Raw genomic sequence first — 17,235 nt, 5'->3', positions numbered from 1 at the left:
ATCGATATTTTCTCTTTGAACTCCACAGACTCTATCCAGATCACTCTGTCAAGATGGTTGTTCTGATTATTGGAGTCCTTGGTGAAATGATGTCCTCTCTACTCTCGAATCTGACCAGCGCACACTACGGTGAAAAAAAAGTAATAACTGTATTCACTTAACAGATGGCTGTACAAAATACAAAATATAAATACGTTTTGAAATAAGTATTACCTTCATGAAAAAAGCAGTAAACGATAAACACCCCACATACATGAAATTTAATTCAAATAGGTATATGAAGATTATAATGAAATTTCAATATAGTAATATGATAAAAAAGCAATGAGGAAGGAGAATTTCTTCTGCGGAATATGTAATAAACTCAGTCGTGAAAGTTGTGTAAAATTCAGGTAAGTGTATGAATTCCTTGTTCAGCAATTGTACAAAATATTTGCTATGTTTCAGTATATATAACCTCAGCTTTTTTTGAACAAATGCTTATTATTCATTTGTTTATTGTTTCGGGTACCGAATTACAAAAATTCAACAATGAAAAGTATGAACGAGGTTCAAAATGATAAATAATCAGTATGAACCTCGTTCATACTGATTATTTATTCCCCTTCAAATGAGTTCAGAAATTCATATATTTATCTGAAACACGAGTACCTATTTGCGAAAACTGAACTTTCACTGTGTTATATCGTGACCGAAATCAGAATAACAGTAGTGAAGTCGACGATATCACATGAATTCAAAGACGGCGTGAATCAGCGTACGTATTCGACTAGAAAAGGAAAACAGTAATTGAAAAGTTTACGATGTCATAAGCCTCTCACCACGGCGAGGTAATAAAATCCTTGTAAACGAGTCCCGCGAACGCATTCCCGAAAATTCGTTCGCTCCCCACGCTAATAATAAAGTTTTGTTTTCCGCTCACTAGATTACAGTCTTACCAACATGATAATGCCCGTATCTTATCGCGAAGAGCCCAAAAAATATGGCCATGTCGAGATAATAATCAAGATTAGGCGTGGGTGTGAGAGAAATCCCTCCGAGGGATGGATAAATTCAAAGAGTAAGCCTAACAGATCGTAAATTTTGCAACCTCCCCTCACTAAGGACCAAATCCACTTCGGTTAGTTGCTTACCGGTCAGGTGAAGTCAGATGCGTAGGAGTAAGAAAAAAATTGTTGGGAATTATTTAGAATTCGATTATTTTGTCACACTCATCTCTGAGAATTTATTTCTCATTTAATATTTCGACAAAAATAGTCAAGAATTAAATTTTCATTAAGTGACTATTTGATGACTACTGTATGTGATGAAACTGTTTGATACGATGATTCTGATGAAGTTGCTGTGGATATTAATAACTTTTATTTCTGACCGGGATATTATAAGCTTATATCGTCATAGTTACGCTATCAATAAAGAGGGTCATAACTCCCTTGGGACATTATAGATTTTATAATTCCCTCTACCTTTCACAAGTAAAAATAAATAGAAATGAAAACTGAACCATATTTTATTTATTCACGTCATTACAAATAATAAATGTACAATTTTGAAATGTTCCGTGAAAATTACTTCCGCCACTGGAAACAATTTCTTCTTTTGTATGGCTGGAGCTTCTGTTCACTACAGTCGAGGTACCTGCCTCTTCTGATGACAAAGTAGACAACATACGCGCCGTTTTATTTCTCAATTCGATGCTATCCTCCAAATACCCCTCCGCCACCGTGGAACTTTTCCAACCTCCGTGTCTTTTTAAGTTAGTCATAGTTGCTCCTGCATTGGCTAGAGCAGTAGCAGAAGTGCGACGAAGGCAATGTCCCGTATAGGAAGATGAGTTTGGCAATCCTAAATACATTGCGATTTTGCTGGGGATTTTCCCAAACATGTTTTTTCCAATTGGCTGAGATGTACATTTATTTTGTCGGAAGCTCAAAAAAAATCGTTCAATACCTTTAGGACGCAAAGACATATAAAGTCTTAATAAAGGCAAAGCGGAGAACTCTTTTTCATCCACAACTGTAAATTTCTTCGATACACCAGTTTTACTTTCCGGTACGTTCACTACCATAACGGAATCCCGGTCCTCTATATCCGATATCTTCATATTCAAAAGTTTCTGACTTCTGCATCCTCCAAAATAACCCATAATCAAAACAACTATAACAAAAAAAAAGGAAATAAATACACACAAAAAGGAAAATAAGAAAAAAATTACCTTATGCAATAAATGAATATCATTAGGAGCGTCCTTTAGGAATCTGATAACATCTTTAGGAGATAAAACACCAGACTTTTTCGGCTTATAACTCTTACTCTTCCGTTTCAAAAAAGCCTGTAGTTCATTGAACTTGGTGATATCTCGTTTCTCTTGTATAGTCACCATCGATTTTAGCATTGACCATTTAGTCCATAAAGAATTCGGACTATACGTTTCTGACTGAAACGAATAAACACAATTACTACCAAATCTACCGAAAAACATAGAAAATTCCTTACCAGTTCTTGAAAATATGCCAGAAATACAGTTTCAGTGACATCTTTTGGCATAACATTTTTCCGTGTCAGCCAGTCCAGATATATCTTGTATTCTTTTTGGTATACGGCTTCACTTTTCGATGGAATTAATGATTCTCTTGCTTGTTCAGCTTTTTTCAAAATATCCTCCATTATATTTGGGGTAGAAAACACGTTTTCACCGCAAACACAGCTTGATAACAAAGTTCTGTTTATAAACAAGTAACATAGCAACAACCTAGCAACAAGAAAACTCTACTATAATCAACGGTACCTGATTCAAATATACCGGGAAGGTAATGAATTGGTACATTTTTCCGTTTCAAAAATGAACAAAATTTTATTGAAATCGGTCAGAAATAAAATTATCTATGTACCACGGGAATTAATGAGCCTTAATAACCTCAGGCAATTGCTGTCCCTCGGGCCAGAGGCCCTCGGGACGCAAACTTTGCCATCGGTAATTAAGGCCCTCCTAATTCCCTTGATACATAAATAACTATTTCATAGATGCGCCCAGACAACTGACAGAAAATATATTTAATGATGAATTTTCTCTACCTCAAAATGACTTCAATTGTTACAGTATGTTTCTGAACCCTTTCTATGAGGAAGAATTGTCCACTCTGTTGAATTCTCGATTGAAAAACAGAAAATCTGCTAGGCTGGATGAAGTTTCGGGATTTGTGTTGTTGAGAGTACTGAAAGTAATCATAGAGCCTTTGACAATTTCAGTTGATATGTCTTTCAAAAATGGAGCTTTTTCACAAAGCATCAAAACGGAAAAAGTTGTACCCCTTTTCAAAAAAGAATTATTGTCCATTAAATGTGCCATATAGTCTCGCAAACGTTTTTGAATATGCATTCTTAGATAGACACAATTTAGATGAGGATGAATGCCCTGTTGCAATATTCTGTGACTTGAGTAAGTCCTTCGATTGTGTGAACCATCAGAAATTGAGGAAGATATTGGAGAGTTATGAATGACATAAGAGGTATACTATTAAACTGGATTTCATCCTTTTTAACGAAGAAAAACAAATAGTAACGCCCCAGTTTCAACATAATAGCCAAATTGGAACCATACGCTCGGATAGTAGGTAAATCGAAATGGGCGTTCCACAGGGATCGATCTTGGATCCATTCCAATTCATGTTGTGTGTGAATCATCTTGATGCGATACTTGGTACTGCTGATTATACTGCGTATGCATTGTTTCTGTCTTCTACGCATAATGAATACCTACGGAAAAGTTCATGCAGTTTCATCATTTTTCAATAGTAGGAACCTATTTTTCAACATTCATAAAACTGCTCTTGCTGTCTTCTAGCTGAAGTCTGTTGCACCATCACTTTGGAGTAACCATTCCGTTGAAGAGCATTTTTGATGACCTTTTTGAGACCTTTCTTTGTATTACAGAGCCCAAAAGTACGGTCCAATAGAGTCTTGATGATTACTTTCTCATTCGATTGATGGTGGTTGGATTTCTGGTTCAGATACTGTCCCGTGTGAGTGGGTTTTTGGTGAACAGATGTTTCCCACTTAGTGGCGGCCCTCTTCACTATACGTCTAAGAATGGCAATTCGTTGGGGATTTGAACACAACAACAATGTGGACATCAACAACGTAGATGTCCTTCAGGAAGGTGTCTAGTTCTGCATTTCCGTGGTTCAAGATTATGAAGTTGTAATCAACGTATCTCAACCAGACTGGAAGCTTCTTGTACGCTGCTTTTATAGCCAGAGTTTCAAACCACTTCATATATATATATATATATATATTGGCTATAACCGGTGAACGTGACGATCCCATCTTGCGTACAGAATTCATCCTTCAGTTGGAAGTAGCAGTTTCGCACACAACATCCTATTAATTCTATGATTACTTGTATCGGTAAGTCTGTTCTATCTTTCAGGTCCCCGTCTTCGGATATCTTCCTCTGTATGATTTGAAGTGCTTCTTTGACAGGAACGTTGGCGTAGAGGCTTTTCACGTCGAAATTGATCAGTTAATCTTGCTTTTCGACTTCGATTGCTCCTATTATTATTTCCTTGCAGTGGTAGTAAAAAACTGGACAAGTTTTGAGTTGCCGAATCTCTGGAGCTAATGGTCGATCTGAGCGGAATTTCCTTCTTGTGGATTTTGGGTAGTCCATACAAGTGAGGGGGCTTACTGTGGTGCGGTGTTAGCGTTGATCCCTCTTTCTCCGAAAAAAAGGAGAACACCACAGAGCATTGTCAACCACACAAACAAATAAGATCATTAATAACCGACGATCGTGTCCAGAAACAGTGACTTCCGTTCAATGTTTTTCAGCAATGAATAGAATGAATAGATTATTATCCACTTATGGCTTTTCCTGTTTCTTTAAAAGTTTGTTACATATTTTTGTATTAGAATGGAGAAATAGAAAACCCATTGTCGGCTGATGAGTAATATGTTCTAAGCACTATTACCTCAGTGAATGTTAGCCTGATTTTCACCATGATGTTGGGTCCCTACAGGATTCTGATTGTTGTGTTTGGAGTTATGAATATATTATTATTCGGTAGGTATATGTGCTGCTTGAAAATCTGTAGTTCACATATGAAATGACGATCTTCCAGATACCCCGTATACTGAGAGAAAGCAGAACAATAGTATCACATGACAGAAGTGACAAATGTCATATACGAAATTATGTGAATGCATTTTGTTTCTCTCTTAAGATAATCGTAATTCTATTTGTTATTTCTGATTGATCATTGTGTTTTTCATGAAATTCAATACATAAGTATTACATGCTGTCAGTAGATAATGAAGCTGAAAATAAAATAATAATAATAAAAATAATAAAAATAATAATCGTTTACAATATTTCATTATTCAATATTTATTTTAGTTCTATTCAAAACTAAATTGAATGTGGAGTAGTACTCACCTTCACGATTATACTTTCTACAAACAACGCATCAAAATGAATATGACAATAATGAAAAGACTAAACTATTCTACTCATTTATTGAACGTATGATTATTCCGAAATTGTAGGTTATGAATCGTCAAACGTTTGACCATTCTCAAATAGCTTTGTAGGTTGAGCGATTTCTGTAACAACGAAATCGATAATGGAACCCAAGAACATTTCAGTTGCAATTTTGATGTCATTGTCGATTGAAAATTATATGTTACTAATTGTCAATCGCAACCTGACAAAAACATAGTATCTTCTTTATTTAACGAAAGCCATTTTTTTGTGGGAAAAATCAGAGTCCCCATCAAACTTCTCAATTTTAATGTTTTGGAAGCTAAAATCTGTCTTTGTCTTCAGAATTGAAAACAATTTTCTTCGACATCAACAAATAGTGAAGATTAGTGAAGATTTTTCCAATTCTGAAGACGGTGACATATTTCAGCTTCCGAAACGTTAACATTGTGAAAAGTGAAAATTATCTTTGTATTTTTCATACATTCACATCTGAATCGAGCTGACAAATTCTCATCTGAATTTCCCATCATTGTTATTCTTCGTTTCACTTTCATTTTCCAATCAAACAGTAACTCATTCCATTATCCTCATAAAAACACAAGAAAGTCTACCCGAAACTAAAATATCTACTTCAATTTGGTTATATTTTCGAAAATATGTCATAAATCTTTCCGGTGTTACTCTACTGGATAAAAACGTTGGTGGGTAGATGAAAATAGTCCTCTCAGGACACATTAAGGTAATCCGTAACGGATATTACATTTTTCCGAGGATATAAAATTGATTCGAAATGAAGCCTTGAGTCACCGATATTTATTTCGGTCCTGTGATTTCATCTTATATACGTTTCGAATAGAAAATAAATGTTGAGGTAGCATTTGAATGAGTTCCATACATATATATGTACTGGAAATTTCCATGAACTGTGTTCCCAACTAGCAATTTTATATTTCATAGTGGTTGTGGAAACTTTTCTGAGAAACAAATTATAAAACTGAATTTGTCCCAGAAATGTTTTCAATGTGTTTATAAAACAGCTATAAATATGAAACTGGCACCGTTTTATAAAACATTATAGTCTTTTGCAGTATTTTGTAAGGCCTTTTACAAACACAAACACAGTTTTATAAACATTTCGACAGTTACAATAAAATAATTTAAATACAATTTTATAACAGTTTTTTAGTAATTCCAATTAAGCTTTATAAAATTTAATGCATTTTAAAACGATAACGATAAAATAAAAAAGTGTTCAGAATGTGTTGAAGGCGCAAGAAATAATTTTGTATTGGACACTAGGAAAATATTATAGATATGTCACCAACTAAACACTAACAAATCGAAACGATGGAGCCATTTTAATAATTTCACTTTTGTACTTATAAAACTGTTACAGACATTGTTTATGCTTCAAAGATTGATATTTTAACTGCGAATGAGATTTTATTCACAAATATATAGCCTTTTATTAGTAAAGTTTAAGAGCGCCAATCTTTTCTTGAAATTTTCGGAAAAAATTACTAATTATACAAAAATTCACTCTGTTGATGTTATAATTTTCTAGTCGCAAATTAACTTTGTTCTAAATATTATAATCATATAATATCTATATACTTTCCATCTGTAAATATCACTATATATGCAGTAATTCATATTTTCAACTATTCTAATGGCAGTATTCCGAATTGCTACCATTTTAAAATGGTTGGTATCAATAGCAAGAGTTTCAATGTGTTTTAGTTTCTATGTTACCACTATAAAACTGTTAAGAAACACTTAGTTCTAGGAGTGATGGTATTACGACAGAGTTGGACTTCTTTTAAAGACAGGATTTCTCACGTATTGTTTGGATAAACATTATCTGTCGGGATGTTTTGGCTAAGAAGCTTCTTCCATCCTTCATAAAGGCTAAATTTCGAAGAAGTGTTGAGCTAATGATTTGAGTGTATATAAACATGGTGCTCCACCATGGAGCACCATGTTCATATACGGATTTTAATCATCAACAACTGATTCTGTTTTTAGCAAGAACAAAATTGAAGCACTAGGTAACGTGAGTCGTAGTCTAAAACGAACCACTTTTCCTAATTTTTTTCCAATGAGCAATATCACACGACGTTATTAGGTATATATTTATTGGGACGCTAGTCAAATGAAACTGACAAATTATACTTCATTACACGACCTCTAAAATTAATATCAGCTGGTTCTTCTTGAATCCTGCATTTTATTCTTGGCGACAGCAAATTTATATAAGCGGAAGCAATTTGATTTTATAACAGTTATTTTATTGTTTTGGAATTGTAGTAAATATATCATACTATGAAATAGTTGGGAAACTATTATCAAAGTGATAATATAGTAATGAAAACAAAACTGTGTTTGAAAGCATTTCACTGAAATAATTTTATTAAAGCTACAGGAAGCAGTTATAAAATAATTTCGAAATGGTTTTATAAAGAGCATAAAAACCTCGCAGAAAAGTGCTATAAACTGCTAAGAAACAATATACTCTTACAGGAAAATAAATTAATTGTGAAAACGTTTCTGTGATAATTTCGTGATTATTTTATAACGGATTTTTAATTTTATTTTATAAACGTTTCTATGACAAATTTATAAAACAATTCTATTGCTTACAACTCTATTATGTTCACGACTCGTCTAATATAATCAATTAGCATTTTGGAAGTAATTATAAAATACCAACAAAATAAAAAACTATTGCAGAACCATGAAATTATGAAACAATTTTGCTGGTTGAGTTGTATGTGATTTTATTTCATTGTTTAATATCTATTCATTGGATTCAATTTGAATAAAAAAATATACAAAGATATAGCTTGAAGCTACATCTGTCAAATCAGTTGTCATTTATTCAGCCTGTTTTTCCAATTCTCTATAGACGCATGTAGCACTCAACAACACGTACAAATAATATACTCGTTTCATCAAAATGGGTGTTCTGTTCGGGCAACGTACCGCACATTTCGCCTATTTTTCATTCGCCATAATCGTTCTATCGGGAGGACTGTTCGCAATGTAGTGAATGAATTTGTGGATATATTTGAGGCTACTGGTTCAGCAAAAAATCAAACAACACCCTTTAGTCGACGAATCGCAAGATCTGCCAAAATGATCGCCACTGTCTATGAGAGTATGCAGGATAATCCGAGGTAGTTAATTTCTTGTCGCTCAAAAGAATTCAGCCTTTCGCAGATCACTACTTGGCGAATTTTGCATCGTAGCTTGGGCTTGCTCCAGAACAAAAGTCAACTGACACAGAAAGTAAAAGTAAATGACCATAGACAACGACGTGTGTTCACTGAATGGGCTTTGAGCCAATCAGCAACCTACCCCGATTTTCATTAAAAAGTCATCATGAGCAATGAGGTTCATTTCTGGATGAATTGGTACGTGAACAAACAAAATTGTCGAATTTGGAACGATAAATATCCACATGAGATCCAGGAGTGTACAATGCATCCTGAAAAAAATCACTGTTTGGTGTGGATTTTGGGCTGGTGGCATCACCGGTTCCTATTTCTTTGAGAACAATAATGGCAGGCCATCACTGTCAACGACGAGCGCTATTGGTCGTTGATCACCAACTTCTTTTGGTGTGAATTGAATGATGTGGACACCAACGATATGCCATATTTTATGAATGAAAACTAGCCATATTACTTCACTTCTATTGAGTCTATGGACTCCAGAAACACACATTTCGACTCAAAACTTGTTTTTGTATCAGAAGACTACCTTTTATATTCGTGAAAAAACATCTGAAAAATTGGTTGAAAATCGAGGAATATTGTCTTTTAGCGGAGGAATCATGAAATGAAAGTTAGTCAGAATCAATCAATATCTTTCCGGACTTATTTTCAAAGAAACAGTCTTCACACCAGAAAGCAGTGGTGTCCACCTCCAGGGAAGAAGCAACTGTCGGTGTAGAGTCTGCTTTGAAGTACAAGGAGTAGAATATAAATACACATTTTTGGGCAAATCGATACTTCAATGATCGAAATACTATTAAATTCAATAACGAGTGAGGGGTAGCGGAGAAGTGGCGCAGTGCTAGAGCGCCCGACTCACGATCGACATCCCACATATGAGTGCACCAACCCAAAGGAAGAACCTGCATAGTACGTCAACTGCACAAGCAACCACGCAGTCAACAATGAATACTGCATAGTCTAGCAAGAAAAACTGAATGAATTAGAGCTCGGAAGAGAAGCAATATGTCCCAATGTTACTGTATAATTTCTCTTAGAGTAGTTGTCTGTCTGTTTCGCATATTGGATGGATTATATCAAGGTCATTGTTCTGCAAAATTCGCAACTAGGTACGTTTCTCGATGTCTCGTCAACTTCAAATATCGCTCCGCATCAGTCACCGACAATTAGTTGCCAAATCAAATTAGGTGTAATATTTCGTGAATGGGACAAAGAAGTTCAACAATGGTATGAATTATATTGACCGGTAGCCTAGATCCTTTCCAACATTTTAAAATTCTTATCAGTGGTAAAAGGTTTCAGGCAGGAGCACAGTATATTTAGTGAGTGTGAAAATACGAGTTCTGCTGGATTATTTTTCATTACTATTACCCACAATTGGAGATTGAATTGCCGTGTTCCATTTTTAACAACTAGTGTTGTGACCTAAGTTGTATTCTTGAGTATTCTAGAGACATTGTGTTATCTCTATCTTCTATGCCTTTTTCGTATTATGCCGTTGGATAACGTAATAAAGAAATTTCTGAAATTCGAAAGCCTGACAGTTTCGCTACTTCCTGGAAGTTGGGAAAGAGCAGTTTCAACTTCCCAGGTTGCAGTCAAAAAGGGAAGAAAGCTTACGAATCGGATGTGTACCACCATTATTTCTTTAATTATTGCCTTTTTCTTCTGACACCCAATTTCGTCATCTGCCAAGTTATTTGTAGTTATTTTCAAGCTGACTTGTTTAAATATATAAATAAATTAAACTTGTTTCAACCCCTAGTACGTACAGGGCTAGGTATAAGTATATTAGAAAGTGAGTTTGTAAAGTCACGTAATATAGACGTTCTCTGTCTCTCTTCAAAGAAAAAGGTTGCATTAATTGAACTACTTAGGAAATACGAACCACCCGTCTCCACTGAGCTAACCAGTGCTCTACGCTACCTCAAATACTGGCTTGTGGTGGAGCACTATAAAATTTTGATACGATTTCACCCTTCAGAGTAACAACTAATAAAACTCTCACACATTATATAAAGACTCTTTCTGAGCCAGGAAAAAGCCAGTAACACTAAATTTACTCCAGCTCCGGCCCTACGAAATAATGAGTGGCTTGGGGGTAATCCACTTCAGGAAAAATTTGTTGCACATACCCGAACAGATTCAGCCCACTGCGAAAATGTTACTGGCACTCAAGCAGACAGGAAAACAAGAACAAGTCATGTAGGGAAGGCAACAACCACATGTTGATGAAGGGTAACCTTCCATACTCACAACGACTCCTTGGGCAATGAGAGGAATTACCAGGACCCTTCAGCGATGGTGGAGCAGGGAAGAGGGATATCTCAGGCTTTCGAGAAATTGAACACTTCAATAAATATGGAAGAGATGTTGAGGTCGATCGCTGGAAGGTACTACAGGACCTCTTGAGAAATGAAGAGCCGTTGTGGAATTTCTCCAGAACATCAGTAATTACAATTCATGAAAAAGTGTATACATGCATGTTTTGGAGAGGCGAGACAAACGCATCTCCAAAGACGCCTTCCAAAAATCCGATAATCCCAACAAACGAATGTTCTGACCAGGTTTTGTGGTATGCACCTTTTCCGGGAGTTTATGTCTTAAACTTGAACGTGAGCGAGTAAGGACTTTGATGGATCTGAATACCAATCCCATATCGATTGACACATAAGCCTGAGGCAGTAGGTGTCAGAAAGAAGCACAGGTACTCGCAAGTCTGCAGATCTAATGTCAAGATATCACTAACAACGTGACAGACGCGCTGAATTTTCCTCCTTTTCGATGAGGTCGTGAAGCCTCATCTTGTCCTAGGGGTTTCCGTCTTTTCATAACAATCCCTTGGAGTATTATGACATTCAAATTTCAAATGAAATGTACATATCAATAAAAAAATCAAAACTTTTGATTTTATCTCTCGATCGGATGGTCGTGAGTTCGATCTCCACCACCTCCTTAGAATAATTTATTGAGTTGAAGTTGAGATCATTCTGGAACTTTATATGGTTGACAAACTGCAAATAGCCATGATGCTTCCTACGAGGTTTGGAGAGTTATTATTATTGCCTACCCAAAATACGAGGCTAATGACCAAAGTATTCAATGTCGTTGACACTCATAAAAAGCAACGATGGAGTAATAGTGGAGATCAGGCGGGTTGGCTGTCTTTGTTCATCTTGCTCTGCCTGAACCACTGTCCATGCTGTTTTCGGCGAGTGTATTGTCTTGGGATGTGGAGGTTGAGCAAACCGGCCATCGGATGCCTGTTTCCACGTAGCCCCCCTCTGGATACGGGAATGACTTGTTGTTCTGTTATTCCCTAACTGAATGACATCCCAACGATGGCCTGATCCTAAGGTGTGTGTATCCGTGCTGAGATAATGGATGACACTGAACCTATCAGCTGTCTTTACGGAACCTTCGGGATACCGGGCGCCCTCTCGTCGAAGCATCGCCTTGTCACGGTAATGCGGGGCTCTTCCGTGATTGACCTTCTTTCCCTAGCTACTCGTAGGACTTTTATGGACAGAGTAAACTTAAAAATTCTTCCTGACGCTGAGTCTATAGAGGAGATGGATGTCGAGCTTACGACTCCAACCGACCTTCCTGTAAATTCAGTTCGGGAGCGAGTCTACAGAGGAGATTGATGTCGAGTTCACGACTCAAACTGACCTCCATGTAAATTCAGTTCAGGAGCGAGTGTACAGAGGAGATGGATGTCGAGTTTACGACTTCAACTGATCTCCCTGTAAATTCCCCAACTCCTGATCCAACAACTGAACCTTAAAAAAAGGTTTGTTGGTGCAGCCAGGAAACGACTGAGTCGTCTCTTCAAGAGCGCGGTACCTTATAAAACCGCCTTGCACCAAATTCTTGAGCGGCGTACGCAGAATCTGTCTCATGAGCAGGTTAGCAAACGTTTGCGCTCAAGTAATGATTGTCCAAAAGCAGAGGCGAAAAAGTCCTGCACGACTGAATCTAAGGCATCGTCAGGTGTAGTTGACGTGCAAAAACCCTCCTATGGGAAGGTTGTCGTGAGTATCAAGATGGGAATCTTGACTATACGACCACCTTATTAACAAAGCATATACTGTGTGCCTACTCCGCTGGGGACCGAATCTGGTATTAAGAGTTCGGCAGAGCCGTACACTTACCATCCGACCTGGAAGATAACTCACCATACAAACTAATTGGCTTCGTTAAGAAGCTGGGTTTCTTTGGTCGAGTGTGAATAACCTAACCCAACCTAACCTGATAGTGGAGATCACACTATAATCAAGATCATTCTCAAAATCTAGAGATTTGGGGAGTGGTAACCTGATTAATGTCTCCAAAATCACTTCAACGGAAAAAAAATAAAATAGGTGAAATTTTTTTTGAGAGTTCTGAAAAATGTACAGATAATTCCTTTTTTGATCTGAAAATTGTAGTTCCTGAAATATCAAAGGAGAGGTTATATTTGAAACTCAGTTAACTGGACAAACTTCGATGCTGTGGCATATCGGATCATTTTCGTGTATGGCTCTCCAGCTTCCTGAAAGAACATTCCCTGCAAGTGACCATCGGTGGACATCTCTTGAATACTTTCACATCAACGCTGGTGTTTCCCAAAGATTCGTATTGTTTCCAAACTTTTTTATTGTATATCAATGACTAATGGGAAAAAAACAAAAATTCAATTTATTGCTTTGCTGACGACAGCACACTTGTCTCATCATTCCAGGACATCGGCTGCGGATACACATCTTCACCGACAATAGGAGGTTGTATATCCTAATAAGGAACTAGAGGTTATTTTAAATTGGGATGAGAAAAACCAGATTCAATTCAATGGCACGAAATCCCAGGCATCGCTTTTCTGCAGGAAGATGAATGTTTCCACAATGTCGGGAGAGACAATTCCGTGTTCTGCTTCCATAAGTTTGTTGGTGGATGAAATGTACACCAACAAGTCGTGGTACCATCATGTCGTTGGAATTGGGAAGGCTGCTTGTCAAAAGCTTGGAAAAAAAGTGAATCTTTTTCTTGAAGATGATCACTTGGTGATCAAAAGACGTGTCGAGGTGTTGAAAATAGCGGTTTGGTGTTTGGATTGAAGTACATCAATATCCATTACTACACCAAAGATTCCAAACAGTACATCACAACTTCACATGTATAATTTTATAGAAACCAAAACATCGGATGGAAACATTCATAATGAAAATAAACCAACTGGCCAACACTGCATGCATGCAGAAATCAGTTGTTGCGTTAAAACGCCATTATCGCCCCCTAATAAAATGGAAAATTGTGATGCGGCTGGTTGAGCTTAACAGTATAGCTTTCCGGTTAATAAACTTTTCAGCGTGACAAAGACGTCGTATCGAATACAAGAATGAAGCCGTCATTTCTGCTACGATCGAAAACCGAACACATTTCCAGCGAGATTGACAGAACCAGCGGCACTAAACAGACAGCCAGTCAATATCCTGTCAAATTTCCTCCATCCTGCAAAACGTGCTGCGAAATAAATATTGCATTACCCCAAACTCGCGAGCTCTCCGATTTATTACCTTCATTAATCATTCACTTTTTTGTTGAACTCGTTTATAGGAGGTGTTGATGTTTTTGCCATCGATTCTTGTAAAATGATGAACTTCATTTATTCATAGTATCTAACTCTGACCTTGTGATACATAAACTCATCAAAATGGTGTATAGGAATACAGATGGAAGTATCGTGATTTAAAGAGGAAATTATTTTCTGATAGGACATAGATTGTGTTGATTATTTCTTGGACATTTCTTATCACATTCATCATATCGGCTTCTCTTTCTCGATTTGAAATAAAAATTTTCTGAGATTTTACTTGGAAATTGTATTTAGTACAATTTTTGCTACACGAGTAGGTATAATTTACTATTATTGTGGAAAGGCAACATCACGATCGTAAACTACATGCGCGAGCTTATATTTCTACTTCTTATAATTCATTGAGAATTGTTTGATTTCCTTTCCATTACATCCCCTGAACATAATGTTTGGTTTTTTGTATTCTTCATTATTCAGTCTTGTAAAGTGTCCAACTTTCTTTATTTTCCGAATTTCCCTAATATATGAGGATAATATTGAATTTCAATACATTGATGGATGTAGCCGTTACCACGTGGTAGGAAATCATAATGAAGAAAAGGGAAATGAAACTCTCTGTCTTTTACCACTTTCATTTGTAACTAACGATACTGCATCGTATCATACGGACATTTTTAAACTTATACAAAAAGGAAAGTAGTTGAAAATTATGAAAAATTCTCTGTAAATTACTATTTTGAAATAAACATTTTCGTTATCATTTCTTCGAGCATTGTTTCAGATCTTCGCTATATATGATATGATTGTTCGGAGTAAGTAATCTGAGAATGTTTCGAAACGGTTGAGTCTAAAATTTCATCATAGTTCCTACTTCAAAAACATGTGAAATTGTGTGGGTATATTTGGAGCGGTTCGGAAATTATGCCAAAAATAAGATTTCAACATTGGTCTTCCTGATTGAAAACTGATTTGTAATAGTCTTTCTTGATATATGGTATCTCAAAAATGTAAGTTTTTAATTTTTTTCATTATTGAATGATAGTTCAATCGGCAACTTTTATTCAAATACTTGGTGAATCGAAACTGACAAAAAAGTGTTGGATCTTTCGTGACTACTATTCTTGAAAGTATGGAATTGATCCATATCTAGAGGTTCAAGTGAGATGAAGCACTTCACTTTTGACATATGAAAATAACAGAAATATACAAAATTCATTATATTATATATATTGATTATTTCATTGTATTTATATGTTATTTCCACTACTGTTTTTCAAAAAGTCATCTGTGATTGATGAATCACAAAAAATATCATTTCCAAGGATCACACCCAAATTTTCTCAATAGGTTTATTGTTGTAATTCAATATCTCAACAATCTGTTTAGTTTTTTGTGTCATGAATATAGAAAAATGAATGAACGGATGAATGAAATGATTGCATGAGACATATTTCCCTGGAAATGGTTCAATTATTTGAATATTCTTCACGAAATTAAAGACGGAAAATGTATTTTTGGACCAAATGTATGAAAGTTATACAAATCATGGAATTATGAAACAACAAAAATTGATTGGCGCTCCGGAGCAACTTCATTGATTCCAGCGGCGCATTTGCTTTTTCAGCTGCAGGAAACCCCAGGAAAATCTGCAGCTGAAGATCTTGATTTGCCAATGTGCTGCAATTCTGGAACCGTTAGTTACCAGTTGAGATGCTGGTGAACGACCAGATGGTATGTCTCTCATACCGTGGAAATACGGTGAACCTGTGGTATGGGACTTCATTTGCGTTGACACGGTCGCGGCTTCCCATCTAGCCGAAAGTTTGATTGTCTGGCGAAAAATTAAAACGAAAGAAATACCAAAATCTTGGTAACAACTATCTGTACCATCCAGTAGCGGTTGAAACTTTTGGTGTTTATGGCCCGGAGTCTCTGTTATTCATTCATAAACTCGAAAGGTGAATAGGCCAGGCAACAAAAGATTACCGTTCTACCTCTTCTTTGATAGAAATAATTAGTATTGCTATTCAACGTTTTAACGCTGCTTCGGTCCTTGAAACTCTTCCTCCTTCATATAATTTTGATGAGATCAAGCATTGCCCTAATTCCAACACAGAACTAAAATCTCTTCGAAACAAGCCCAGATATGTGTATATTCACCAGTGTCCTATCTACGTTAATTCGCAAGTGATTGATCCACTTTCTTCTTTTTCAGTGAGGTCAGTGGACTTAGGGAATTCTTGCCCCCTCCCCCAAATATGAGCTGCAGTCCTCGACCTTCCGGTTACCTTTCAGTGAAAGAGCTTCATGAAGCAAGAGCAGAATCGATCCTCCTACGAAACCTTTCACCACTTGGAAGGATCGATTGCAGCTGGAGAAATGGCTCTGATACAGATTCTGTCAAACATGTTTTTCCTTATGAAACAGTAGACAGTTCTTCCGAAAATCTTGCGGACAAAATTGTATTAGATAATTAAGGAAACACTCGCTACATTTTACAAGTGTTATGACGGAGAATTTCAAGAAGCAAGTTTTAACGATGAACGAGAACTAGAATGTTTCATACTTTTTCACCAAAATCAAACCACTGTTCATACAGTTGCAGTTTCATAGCATGTATCATCTCTCCCACCAAGCGATTTTCTGGAGTCTTTGAAGTCCATAAGGTACTTGTTAGGACAACAAGAGGATTGCTCCGAATTCTTGAGGTACTCGTTGAATACTCTTTCGTGAGCAAAACAATAGCGGAATCAATACTTCTGGCCACTCTGGAATGGATGATTCCATACAGTCTATGTCGTCTTGTGTTTGTAGATCTTTTGCTGAAAAAATCCTCACTTGTTTACTTTGTAGTAAATGTTCAAGAAGTATCAAAAACGAATGAGATTTTCTGGAACTTCAACTAGCGTTTCCTAATATAATTATTGATAACCAGTCTGTGC

General features: G+C 36.4%; 2 protein-coding genes across 3 annotated transcripts in view; both read right to left on the bottom strand.

The window, feature by feature from the left end:
* side-VI (sidestep VI) overlaps window positions 1–17,235 on the bottom strand; it is an 841,483-nt gene that overhangs the window by 568,130 nt on the left and 256,118 nt on the right. The window lies entirely within an intron of this gene.
* On the bottom strand, window positions 1,360–3,038 carry LOC141480806 (uncharacterized). Its single transcript, XM_074171292.1, has 2 exons — window positions 2,497–3,038; window positions 1,360–2,437 (listed from the first exon to the last, which is right to left on the bottom strand). The coding sequence occupies exons 1-2, from the start codon at window positions 2,665–2,667 to the stop codon at window positions 1,511–1,513; spliced, it is 1,098 nt and encodes a 365-aa protein (XP_074027393.1). The 5' UTR covers window positions 2,668–3,038; the 3' UTR covers window positions 1,360–1,510.

The sequence above is a fragment of the Leptinotarsa decemlineata genome, unplaced genomic scaffold (assembly GCF_025532065.1).
Source record: "Leptinotarsa decemlineata unplaced genomic scaffold, Ldec_3_MD MMD2_tig00000010_RagTag_RagTag, whole genome shotgun sequence".
Classification (NCBI taxonomy): Eukaryota; Metazoa; Arthropoda; class Insecta; order Coleoptera; family Chrysomelidae; genus Leptinotarsa; species Leptinotarsa decemlineata.
Note: the sequence above shows the minus strand (reverse complement) of the source record. Positions and strands in the feature narration are given on the sequence as shown.

What these genes read in the sequence shown, in the direction of transcription:
- LOC141480806 (XM_074171292.1), bottom strand. Translation starts at nt 2,667, where the DNA reads ATGGAGGATATTTTGAAAAAAGCTGAACAAGCAAGAGAATCATTAATT. An exon ending in TGGCATATTTTCAAGAACTG is followed by an intron (nt 2,438 to 2,496) that starts GTAAGGAATTTT and finishes TATTCGTTTCAG; the next exon opens with TCAGAAACGTATAGTCCGAA.